Source organism: Falco punctatus (genome assembly GCF_963210335.1).
Source record: "Falco punctatus genome assembly, chromosome: Z".
Lineage (NCBI taxonomy): Eukaryota > Metazoa > Chordata > Aves > Falconiformes > Falconidae > Falco > Falco punctatus.
The window spans coordinates 39,294,699-39,307,652 of record NC_137586.1 but is presented as its reverse complement, the minus strand read 5'-3'; the positions used below and the strand labels follow the sequence as shown (position 1 = coordinate 39,307,652).

Here is a 12,954-nt window from a genome sequence, read left to right as displayed (position 1 = left end):
ACTAATCCCTGCTGATACTTAAGTTTAAGAATTAACAGTGCACTTCAGATGCGGTTGTAGTTGGAAATCGCTGATTCCATATCATGTTCCTTCTGTGCTACTTCATGCCAACTTCAATAAATTTTACTCCTCTAACAAGTATAAATTCTGAGGTCTGTCTTGTAGCTTTATCACATCCCGCATGTTTCGCCATTTAGCTACTTTTTGCTGTAGTGATTTATATTTTATGCCTTGCATTAGCAGATGTTGCTTTGTGACAGGGAGTTATTTTCTTTTTATAGAAGCGGCCAGTTGCAATTCTGACAGATGGACAGAAAGAGACTTATCTTCATAATACTGCTCAAAACAGGCAGACAAGATGGAAGAGGGCTATCTATTTTGGCAGATATAACTCCAAAATCTCATAACATTTATATTTTTTTTTTGCCAGAGAATTTTTCCCCTAAAAAAATTAACACAACAAAGCATGCTAGCATGGAAGAAAATTATTCTATTATATCATTATTAAAATATTATAATTATAGTGCATTCTAAGGACACATTTTTGCTATTCTGTAAAAGAATTTGCATATTAGAATTTGCATTTTCAAGTGATCAAAACAAAGTAAAACATAAAAAATGTCATTGCACTGCAGTCTCAATTTCCTCTTTCCTCATAACTAATACCTCCTGAAAAAAGATGAGACAAAAGACAAAGCAGATGTGCTGTGTTCTCTGTTGTTACATAAAGAGAAAGTTTCAGAGGATCTCAGAGCAAAGGCAACTGGTTTGGCACTTGTTTTCTTTGCAGTCATGAAATATTACACATTTTCCATCCCTAGTAGTAACTTAATTGAAAGGTATAAATGCTTCTATTGTGGTTACAGGAATATTCTACCAAAAGGAAAAGACAATTTATGACAATTAAGTTGTGTCTAATTGCTCTTCTTAGAGAAAAGGAATGGTATTTTTAATATAGAATCACAGGAAACAGTAGAGTTTTGCTACAGAGTTTTAATTTCATATTGACTAACACCCAGCATTATTTTTTTTTGCCAGGAGCAACCATACAGCAGTACTCAGCTATTAGAGAAAATATACAAATTTAAACCTCAAAACTGTGTGTCCTGTAGGAATTCTAAGATAATAGAATCAGTCCAAATGAAACACAAAAGAAAAAATGTAGTCTTTTCATTGTATCAAAAGTACAACCTGGATAATGCATAAATGCACATAAAACCTGTATATTTAACATCTACTTTTTTCATTTGAAGATCAAAGATAATAATGTGAAAAGCCTAGCTTCTTTCCAGAAAAGTGATATCTGTTAAGACTAATTATTTCATAAATTTATTTTTTCCTGTATGATAAATGCCAAAACTAAGTATTTATTATAAGTTGGTCACGAAGTCCAGTTACAATAATTAATATGATATTATTTGGCCACATTAAAATAATCTCGTTAGCTTTTGAGAAACTTGCCATCACCACCAACTTAAAAACTTATGGGCACATCTTTGTATTAAGTTTTATTTTCTGGGAAATTTTTTCTTCTCTAGTCAGGAAAAATTAGCCTATGACAAAAGTTCTCATTCCATTGCCTATTGAATTATGTAATATATTTACAGAGTTTAAGAAAAACAGTGGTGGATGGTAATCCAGTCTTTACATTTAACTCCAGGTTCATCTGTGAGTTCACTGAATGGAAAAGGGGTAGGACAACATGACCAGTTCTGGTGTAATTACAGGCACATCAGAGTAATCCCCTCAAAATGCTGTTATGCTCAGGATCTCAATAGTAATAGACATTTCACAGGATCAGACCTTGTGAAATGGGAGCTTCATGCCCAGGAATGCTGCATGCTAACCATCACTGAAACAATCTTTGATTTAAAAGCATAGAAGTCTGGGGGTTGAACAGTGTATATAAAGCTAGGGAGGTCTGGGGTTTCCTTGAGGTAAAACTAGTTGTAATTTGAGGCAACATTCACACAGGCATTCCTCATGTAGTTGAAGTTTTTGTATTTTTGCTGATCGCAAGCAGTAAACAAAGAGCACTGGCAACTCAAACTTTGTGTGGTGTGGTTGCCCCATATTACATTCTTGACATTACATTACATTACATTCTTATGAGCAGCAGTCATAAGAACCTGCCTCAGGCCTATGCACATCTTGCATTATAGCTTCACAAGATTTCATAGACAGACCTGTGCTGCATCGCAGTAAGGAAATCAGCTCATGGGTAAGCAGCACAGCACGGGAAATTTTAGTATAAGTGTTGCAGAAAGGGGTGCCTTAGGGCTGAGCTTTCCTACAAGTGTGCTAATGCCTGATATTCAAATTCCTAATCTCCAGTGGAATGAGAACACAAATGCTTGCCTTAAATTTCTGAGTAATGCACATTTTGGAGCAGATATCTCTCTGGTGCTGATAATTTCTGTTCTAGGTCCACCCTGTACTCTCTTACGTGTTTAACATGCCAGTATCCCCATGCAAGATGCTGATTTTGATAAACTGACACTCTCTTTGTACATTTTCTAGTATATTTCTTGTACAAATTTCTAGCAAATTTTGTCAGAAGAGTCAGTTCTAATTGCACAGGTTTTTTTCCTGATTTCACTCTAGATCAGATATCAGAAGTAAGCAGAATAACACACATCACTGTTCCAACAGCCTAACATGATTGTATCTAAATGACAGGAAAAAACCCCAACAGTAAAGCAGTAGCAAAATATCTTTGGTCCCTGATCCTGAATCACTGGGAGGTGTTACTTGAATTTGCTAAAAAATTAAAAGTTTAGCAGTCAATATCCTGAGTAACTTCAGTTCTCATAGCATGAACTGAATTAATGTAGTCACCTCCTGGCATCTCATCTCTGAGATTCTTACACAGCTGACTTCGTAAATCCTTCAAAGTCTATGGGTAGTTATTTCTTGAGTTATGAAATTTGCTAACCACAAAGCAAAGAGGATTGTATTGGTTACTTCTACTGGATGTGGTATCAGTTCAAGATGTAAACACCCCTCTTTTGTCTTGCTCTTTTCATCTTTGGAAGAGAAAAAGAAAAGCAATGCATGGATTATTTCTTTACTACTAGGTAATGAAGTTTAGATTCATGGAGTTACAAAATTGCAAAGCTCCATGAAAATGTTTCTGTTCTAGTTTTTGAAATGGTGGTATGGTTAGTTAAAAGAGGTATGACACCTTCCTTTTCAAGCTATTCTGAACCTTATAGATCAGTCACTTTTCTGCAGCTGGAGTCACTGAATTGTTAGGTCTCTAACCTTGGGGTAAGGTGGAGACGTGTTTAACAGGTGTGTTATTTATGGTTTTAAGGTTACTGAGATGTTATTATTGATGTTCACATAGGTGGCAGGTATAGTCATCATGTTCTGTCCCAAAACTACCTAGGGACCCACCTAGGCTGGCTAGTTGCAGCAAGTTGAGCATTCAGTCACTGAAACAGATATTGTTTCATACAGTGTCATAATTTTCCACTCAAGCAGCACTGTGACTACTAACACACAATTGTCTGACCATAATACACAAAGGATTAGCTGGTATATGAAAATAATTGGGCCAGCCAGGGACTATTGTAGTATATGCTAAAGCCCTGGATGGAAAGACAAGTTACTCCATTAGTCTTTCAACTTCAAAGATACTTGGTCTATCACAATGCCAATGTTCCAGTCAGTGTCTTTCTGAGGTCATGTCTGAAACTAACTATTGGTATGACACATTTAGAATCTACTCTTTCAAATGCTCTTTTTGTCCTCTCAACCCACATAAAAATATAAAAAGAGAATGGTTGAGAATTTGTTTGCCTCCCTGAACTTCAACTAGGATAGAATAGATTAGCTTTAAAAAAAAGCTAGACTGGTATCAGTAATGTTCCAAAATTCAGGTATGTGCTGTTGGCTCAGTCACACTACCTCCATTTTAAGGGACAAGAGAACTCAAATCCGCAGTCCCATTTTTGTGGCCTATCAAGAGTTTCCAATCTAGTTTAAGATGATGCTCCCAGTTCCACATGTGTTATACCTGCAACTAGAGCAAACAGACACTACAGTTCAGCAGCTGAAAGGAGTGAATCAGATCATCAGCCAAGTGGCACAGTTTGACATCTTTTTCTCATCTATAAATCTTCAAGTAGTTATACCCTATTGCTTAAAAAGCTTGGTGGATGATTGATAAAATCCCACACCTCCATTAGAGTGGTGTTCTACACCTTTTCAATGGTTTTCTCTCCATTTTGTGTGTGCAAATATTTGCCAATAAAACAAGCTAACATTACCTTTTTGTTTTGTCTTTTAGCAGTAGGAGAAACAGAATTATTCTTTTTCCAGAACCAGGATTGTGATGACAGTGGAATACTTTCTTCAGAATAGGAATACTGGTCTAAGTAAAAATCCTGCCCGCTCCCCCCCCCCCCCCCAAAAACAAACACCAAAACCAATAGGAACAGAAAAAAACCCCACCACATCACATATTATGAAAAAGTAGTTCTTATTCCAGTGGTTAGTGGAGATTTTTGTTTAAAAAATAAAACAAAACAAAAAAATACATTGTTATTATGCATGATACAGATAGCAATGCATGTAAGAATTAAACAAAGATCACCAGGCACTCCTATTTATCATACATTATAGTAAAATGAGAAAGAGACACCCTCTAGTATTTAAAGTAACTTATGTAAAGAAAAGCTCCATAGAGATAGATTAAAATAAGTCATTTTATTCTGACAGAGTGTGTTCATGTTCTGCATATGGTCAAGAAAAAGTGAGTGTTGTAACCACATAAAGCTTTTATATCTTTGGACCAGTTTTAATATAATGTCTCGGTAATCAGATCACAGTGTGGGATGTTTTACAGAGAGTATTGCCATCCTACAGCATTAATTAATTTAATGCCTTTCAGATGAAAAAAAAAATCACTACAGAAATTCTTAGGATATTATGGATTAAGGGTCATCTCACAGATTTATAGGGTTTTTCCTCTGGAGCTTCCCTGGACAGCAAATTATAATGAATCTTGGTACTTTAATGCTAACTGCAATACCAATGTTGTGTGTGAAGTGTCATGTAAGATACAGCGCAACAGCCAAAACAGTCCTGTGATCTCAAATTAGTTTTCCTTGGCTTCTGGTTACACTTAGACCCAGTCCAGACCAGCTGTGATAATGGGGCTCTGAGAGTCTCAGTAAATCATCAGATATGCAATTCATTCAAATTGCAAGTTTTGCAAGCATATTACAGGGCTGGGAACTGCTGGAACACAAGGAACATATTATTCTGCTGAGATGTGCTTCAGACTACAAAGAAAGGATGCTGTTAAGGGATGGAGAAATCAGCCAGGTTTGTATGATATCTTTCCTTGACTCAGCAAGTATAGTTTTTAAATCAGTAGTACACACAGTTAAATATTCGTGCATCTCACTATATGAGCGTGATAAACCCAACACAGACTAATTTCTCTATGCAAGACATAGACATTTCAGGGGTATGGCTCAAAAAGAAGATGAAGAAGCAAGACTATCTTTGCATCTGTTTCTCATTAATAGTATTTAACAATCATTATGTGTCTTATTCCATGAGTCATTGTATGTCAAGGTATAGAACACTGCAATTTCCATCAAAATGGCAAAACAGTGGAGTGACTTTCAGCATTCACAGCAATTTCTCAAACCTTGACAGAACAGGAATTTATTGAAATTTGTAATCTGTAAACTGTTGGGGCAATTTAATGTAGTGCTTGGTCTGGGCACCACTCCTGTGTTGTGAGTAATACCTCTAATTTTAAGCCCTCATTTATAGGGAGGTAGCAGTTGTTGTCTGCAAAGATAGAAAAATATATATCATATATATAACTAATATATAACATATATATAACTAATACTCTTTTAATAACTTTGTATAGAGGGCTGCCTGGAAGTAAGCTTCTTGATTGCTCCTTGTTACAGGACTGTTCTAGTGATATGCATACTCTGCTATTCAATACTCTTCATAACGCAAGTGTATACACTAGGCTTTCTAATAAAAGTATCAATGGGCTGAATGGAGCTTGTCCTAACCTCTGTGCTCTGACGCAAGACAAGGAAAGGCAGTGAGAAGACTTCTATGGTTTGGTGAGAGTGTCCTTGAAGTATGTTTCAATAGAAGAAACATAGTGAAAGAGAAGGTGACTGCTTCTTTGACTTGGGCAGATGTACAGAGTATTTTGACCTTTATTATGTGGAAAATAAATAGCACAAAACTTGATGTGGATATAGAATAACTGCTCTCCCAATGCTGTGAACAAATGGGCACTGACAGTCAAGACCAGACTGTTTGTCTTTGTTGCTTACAAAAAAAGTGGAAATTGTAATTTTAATTGCTGCTGCTGATCACTCATACAAGCAGTCAAGTAACAAAATGTGGTTGTAATATTCAGTGTAGCTGAGTGGTTGGAAATGGGCCTTTTGGGGCCTCTTTTATTTGTGAATGGAATAGTAGCTGCCTTTCCTATTTACCTACAGGCCAGATGGTCTTTAAGTAGTCTGATCCTTCCTTCTCATTGAGCACTGCATCACATGGATATCAGCTTTTTCTATTATATTTAAGCTTGCATTTATAGCAATGATTGCTGTTATATGAATTCAGCCTTTGTATTGTTAATAGGAAGGTTCATCCTCTGAGAAGGATATCTTTTATAACTCGATCTCATCCTCTGAATCTAGCTTAACAATGAACTCTGACAGTGTTTTACAAGTAGAGGTTAGTTTACATTGTCAAAGGCTACAGCTCAGATTTTTTCCAGATGAAAATACATTATGCAAACTTTTTCTGCGTATTCATTCTGGTCAAACCACATTTTTTTCTCTAACATTCTCAGATTACACTGCCTTAAGAAATAGCCTTGCCCAATAGCATTGCCTAACAGAGTTGACAATCAATGATGTCATTTAACTTGTTATTAACTTCTGGTTTGAGAGGAGGTTGCACAGTCAGTAAGTTGACTTCTCCTTTTAAATTTAAAAATCCTTAATTATCCTAATACAGTGCACAGGCATGAAGAAGAGCATATACAGAAGTTATCAACTAGTAAGTTGTCAATTTGGAAAAAACTTTGATGTCAACGGTTAATATTACAGCTTGTTACTACAGACAGTAAGGCTTTGTCTTGCTGTGTTTTGTTGATGCTATCATTATTTTCCTCTTGAAAATCAAAGTAAAGGCACACGTTTCCCACTATAAGCTGCAGAGATACTGGAGCAAAGATGAGAATGCAAATTTAACAGTCCTTGGAAAATATTGTGCATTTGTATGTTTATTTATAAGCATAGGTATTCCATTCATATCAACTTGATATTTCATTGTATTCCCAACATTTGGTTATTCATTAGTCAACTGCCTGAGAAAAGTAGATCACAGTGCCACACTGAGTGTTATTCATCTCTAAATCAGCCATGGCTGATCCTTTAATTTTAATCTTTACTAGTGTATTTCAATTTTAAGCATAATGCTAGAGAAGTGTATATGACATCTGAGAAAAAAATCACTTTTACTAATATGTGTGGAAAGGGTTCAAATATATTCATTAATATTAGGTAAGAGCAGACTGCTCCCTCATGATCTATGGGCAGGATCTGCAAGTTGCATAGAAAAAGCCACAAATCCTCCTCATCTTTCCCTCACACAGCTTTTCAGCTGCCTGCTCCCTAAGGTGGGGCAAGGCAAACCATCCCTCTTTTAGTATCGGCTTTGCATAACTGTTCATTTATTCTTTAATTACACACCCTTGAAGAGCACTCACAGAATCTGGCCTTCTGCTTTCATTTATCTAAACCCCTAAATGCATATGCAATAAAGGTCTCAAACTAAAAATGACTGTAGACGCTGAATATTTTAATTTTTGAAGCTTAACCTTGGTTACCTGCTAGCCCCCAGATATGGCCACCTTAGGGTGTATATCAGAAAAAATTAAGTCTGAACACTCACAGTAGTAGCTCATAAGAGGTATTCTGTACAACAAAAAATATTTTAAAAGTACAGGTGCAATTTAATGACAATTCTAAGATGTCACTGTTAGGATATATGTTATTTCTGTAGAAAATTTAGTAGGAAACCCACAAAGTTAGGCAATATACAATTTTATTCTTTTGTTGTGGTCTTATTTTCTCTTCTTTGAGGCAGAATGCTCTGGTAAAATTATTTGCCTTGTAAATTCTTTTTTTCAGGAGTTAAGATTTCAGGGAAGAAATAAGCACCAGGGACAGGAGATCTTGAGAAAAGGTCTAATCTTTCAAAAAATAGTCCTAAATAAAATATATAATAGAAAAGAAAGCACTAACTACTTCACCCATTTTTTTTTCACTTATCAAATATCTTGTTAAATGTTCTTTTAGGTACAGTGGTTTTTGCTTGAAATTCAATGGAAATTCTCTCCTCTTAAATTTAAGTTCATTCCTTCTTGTTCTATAACCAAATTGAAGACTTTTGAAGACTTCTGAACACAGTCTTCTGAGAAAGAATTTAAAGGTTCTTACATTATTAGACCACTAAACCCACTTTCCAGTCTTTCACCAGAAGCCATTTTGATCAGCCCTTTGACCATTCCCTTGTACAATCTTTCTTGTTTATTTTCTAACATTGCATTTCTTGAAATGACATCCCTAAAGGGAGACAAAGTACATAAACATGAGCACACACGGTCACTTGCTGTGGCTGAAATAATAATGACTTGTTGAGCTGTGGAAACTCAATCCTCTTTTTCTAAAAATTCACAAAATATTTGTAAATCCTAGAGTGGCTTTATTTAGAAGACCTTCATTTATCACGCTTTTCTAAATATTGGTATGCAGCTTTCCAACTAGTCACTAACATTTGAACATATGTTTTCCTAGGTCAGCAAGAGAGCTTTGAAAAATAATTAGCTGTATTCAAAACTATACTCATTCACTTGTGGATCTTTCTGCCATGTAAACAACTTAGCTCTTTTAGCATGTCATTCATATTAGTGTGTTTCTTTCCTTGACTTTTGTTTACAATTAAGAAGCTTAAACATAGATTGTTATCCTCTTCACACTTTTTATGCAGCTTGTTTAATATAACAGCGGTTTGGCTCCACTCTTCCACGCTCAACAACTGTGTTCTGTAATATATCATACATGAACAATTACATATTTTTTTTCTAAACAAACATTATGTCCAAAAAATTACCTTCATCCATTGTAACCAGTCTGTTTCTCAGGGCCAGTGTTCCCATAGAGTTGAGAGTTAACTTCTGGTATTTTCTGACAGCCTCCCACACTGTGTACATAGATATTTAATCTTTAAAACAAAAGACCTTCACTAGGCAACCAGATACCTGCAGAAAGTAAAGTATCAGGTTTCTTCTCACTGTTTCCTGCAGCTAGCAATGTCTGTTTTGCCAGGAGACCAAAACTTACAGGATGAAACTCACAGCTGCAGAAGACTTCAGTGCAACTGAAAAAAATACAGGCTGAAGTACGCTTGAAAACACAAATATTCACAGGGTTAAAAGGGTTTAATTAGAATATTTTACAGATATCCACACTTCCTTGTTTCAGCTGAAAGAATGTGAAATATGATACTCTTGCTACATTTCCAGTAGTGGTAAAACTGGTAAAGATAAAGGATGTTTTATGCAACTTCAGCCCTGATTTCACATAAACAGAGTTATTAAATGCTTCCAGGTGAAACTCCTTTTACATTAAAGCAAAGTTTGCCCTGCTTTGGAGGACTGCTTCATGGAAGTGTATTGCCATTTCTCTTCTCTACTAATTAAAGGTAGAAAAAAGACATTGCCAACATCATTATGCTGAGTCTGGTCTCAGGTAATGAGACAAGCAGGTACTTTTGAACTGTAGATCAAATACACTGTTCTCTTGGTATAACTCCAGGCACAGAACTTGTGATATATTCCTATATAATATGAACAATACAGGAACAGGAACTGGGAGAGGAAAGTACTGCTCAGCAGTTGCAAGAGCAAATACAGAATAAACTCTTCGCAGGCTAGTGCGATCCACCTTAGTCAGGTGAGGCCAGTGGCTCAGGATTTCTACTTCACTTGTATTGTTCTGCACCCCACCCTCATGTCAAAAAGGATTAAAACCAGGTACTTGCCTATAGATTATAGTACAAAAGGAAAACTTTTGGTATTACTAACTCAACAAGCAGTTCCAGTGTGGGTTTATAGCAGAAGCATCACTGGGAATCTTCTTTCAGATAATCCACAACCTATTAATTTGTATGACTAGTTTCTTTAGTGTTCTATTTTGAATATGTTATAGTTTCAGCAGGATATGAAAATTATAGCATGATACGGGACCAAGATAAAAGGCTTCTCTGAAAGAGTACCTTCTTATATAAAAGGATTTTTTTTTTGTGATTTTTCTTTTCACAGAAAAAAAAATAACCAGTGGACTTTTGTGTCATGTCCATGTCTGTCCATCCCCCCCTTCCCCCCCCCCCCCCCTTTTGCCTCTTGCTACAGAGGAAAAAAAAGAAAGAATGGAAAAGGAGAAAAAATGAAGAGAAAAGCAACCATCTGAACCACTGAGGGTGTCTGATTGTAAAAAATTCCCAACTTATAAAAATAAAACCATTTTTGACAATTTCTGTTTCCAGATTTTTTTTAAATAACAATAAAAAGATGTATGGCATAGAATTAGCACTACAACTACTGCTAAAAAAAAAAAACCTGGCAAAACATAAAAAGTCCTGACTCCAAGTCATATTTAATTATGTTACTTTAGGTTTCTACTTTAATTTTTTAATGTTCACCATAATGTTTCTTGCTTTACTTAGTCTTTTATGGAGTGTGCAGTAGCCCCAGTACTGAGCTAGGACCTGACTGTGCTAGCTATTAAACAAACAATAAAACAGGTTGGCTGTGCCACAGACATCTTCAGATCTTTCTTTTCCATACTTTTGTTTTGGCTGGTGTTCTGGCTACTGTTATGTTAGGAAGAATCTTTACCTGACAAATTTTCTTCACATTTTTACTTAAAGCATTCTTCAAAAATCCCTTTAGTAATCAATTACATATATGTCTTTTTCTTAAATCACCATCATCTTGAGACTCACTATTGCATTCTGGCCTCTGGTATTTTGTTATCAATAATATTTCATGCATAATTATGAAAAGGTAAATTTCTAGGGCCAGGCATCTCATGTTCCTCTTTGTATATTCCAAATCACTGTGATTCTCTTGAAAACCTTGTAGCAGTTCCAGAGATAGATAATTTACTGTAGTATAGAATTGGGACACATTTGAAATGTCACATCTGTTCCTTTCCCTTTTGAGGAAACTCAGATGCAAATCAAGCTCTGAGTTATGTACCTTTAGGAAGTTCTATAATGGGACAAATTACAACAAATACAAACATGCCTTGAAGTTTCTTCTCTTTGAAACAAGCTTAAACCCTTTAAAATTTGTCATGAATAACTATGACTTGCACCACGTCATCCATTGTGCTCTACGTGGCACTTCTTTCCAAGCAGCACTTTCTTTCCAAGCACTTCTTTCCAAGGCTCGAAACAGCCCAGTCCAGAGTAAAACTTTTGTTTTACAAGACACAAGAACAGCAGTCATCTTCCACTCCTCTGAAGCTCAGTTGTGACACAGCACCAGCTCTCCTGTTTTGGGTTTGGTTTGGTTTTTGTTTCTCAATGTTCAAAAGACTTTTCTCCATTAAAGGCATTAACCTTTCTACAACAGCCATATATTGTTCACTTGTTTAAAGTAAAGCTCTGTTATTTGTGTTGAATGCCACTTCTGTTATTATATACACCCTCTAATTAGCATTATACTACATAAGGCTGTAAAAAGCCTGTACATTCCTATTTCTTTGCCTTATCCCCTGCATATGCACTAAGTTATACCTTTCCCAGTGATTTACTGTTTTTGTCACAATCTTGTCATTTTAGAGGTCTGTTTTGCTCTACTGTGATTTGGGGCAGAATTTGTGTAAACCAGGGTTTTCAAAGCTTTTTTCCTAGAGGCTTCCTAGAAGGTCCAGATTTTCCTCATATAAATTACTTTGGCACACAACCATAGCAGAGTCAGGGCTTATGCACAGAAGGCAGTCTGGCAAGTTGAAAAAGATTCTGGCAGCATTTCTTATTCTGCATCCTTAAGATGCATTCCTAGCTCCATTAAAATGAGTGACAAAACGAGCTCAGTTCAGCTGAATGGGATTTCTAGTTCCTAAAATTATAGCATTTTGACATGACTTCACACAAAACTCTTCTGCCTGTTTCTAGTACAGCATTCTATTTTTATTTCTTTATGTAGGGGCCAGTTCACTAATATTTTGTATCTTCTGGATAGCCAAGCTTTGGTTTACCATGAGACTCAGAAAATCCCTTTATACATCTAGAAATCTATAATGCTACAGAAAGGTATTTACTGCAACTAAGCAAATATTAAATTTTAGAGCTAATTATAGAAGCAAGTGCATGTTTGATTAAAGCATGTAGCTCCTGTTCCCAGAGGATCAATGCCAATTTAGTATTTCATGAGGCACTAACAAAATATTGGCCAATCCACGATGAGAGAGGTGAATGATAAATATTTAGTGTGGTGCAAAGCCAAATACAATTAAACCCAGTTATAAAATTCCTTAAAAATATTTATGAACTATTTTGACTTAGTATCAAGACACAAATGCATGCTGTCCAATCTTTTCCCTATTTGCAAGCTTTCAAAGAGGTCTGCAGCTGAAGCAGAACCTGAATGGGAAATAACACATTAATGAAAATAAATCCTTTAACAGAGAAGGCATAAAAGATATTACACAGTTTTGATTACATGTTTTATGAACATTTTTTTTTTCTTAAAGCATGAAACTAAAAAAGAAGTTGTGTGTCTAGATTTGAAGTTCTGTGCCAACCCAGCCCATGGTACAGGTTCACGGGGATACTGGTGATTACAACCCAGCTCTAGAGAGACCATCTAGAATCATGAAG

General features: G+C 35.8%; 1 protein-coding gene across 2 annotated transcripts in view; it reads right to left on the bottom strand.

Moving 5' to 3' along the window:
• Positions 1–11,483, bottom strand: part of LOC308057123 (uncharacterized protein) — a 49,329-nt gene extending 37,846 nt beyond the window's left edge. The window contains exons 1-2 of one of the 2 annotated variants that reach the window (XM_080373353.1): positions 9,408–11,483; positions 9,178–9,325 (exon numbers count right to left, since the gene is read on the bottom strand). In XM_080373353.1, coding sequence (XP_080229479.1) covers positions 9,178–9,277 — 100 coding nt within the window. In that variant the 5' untranslated portion in view covers positions 9,278–9,325; positions 9,408–11,483. Of the gene's footprint in view, positions 1–9,177 lie in introns of both variants that reach the window. The other variant, XM_080373354.1, reaches the window with a different exon arrangement.
• Between the last annotated feature and the right edge of the window lie 1,471 nt (positions 11,484–12,954).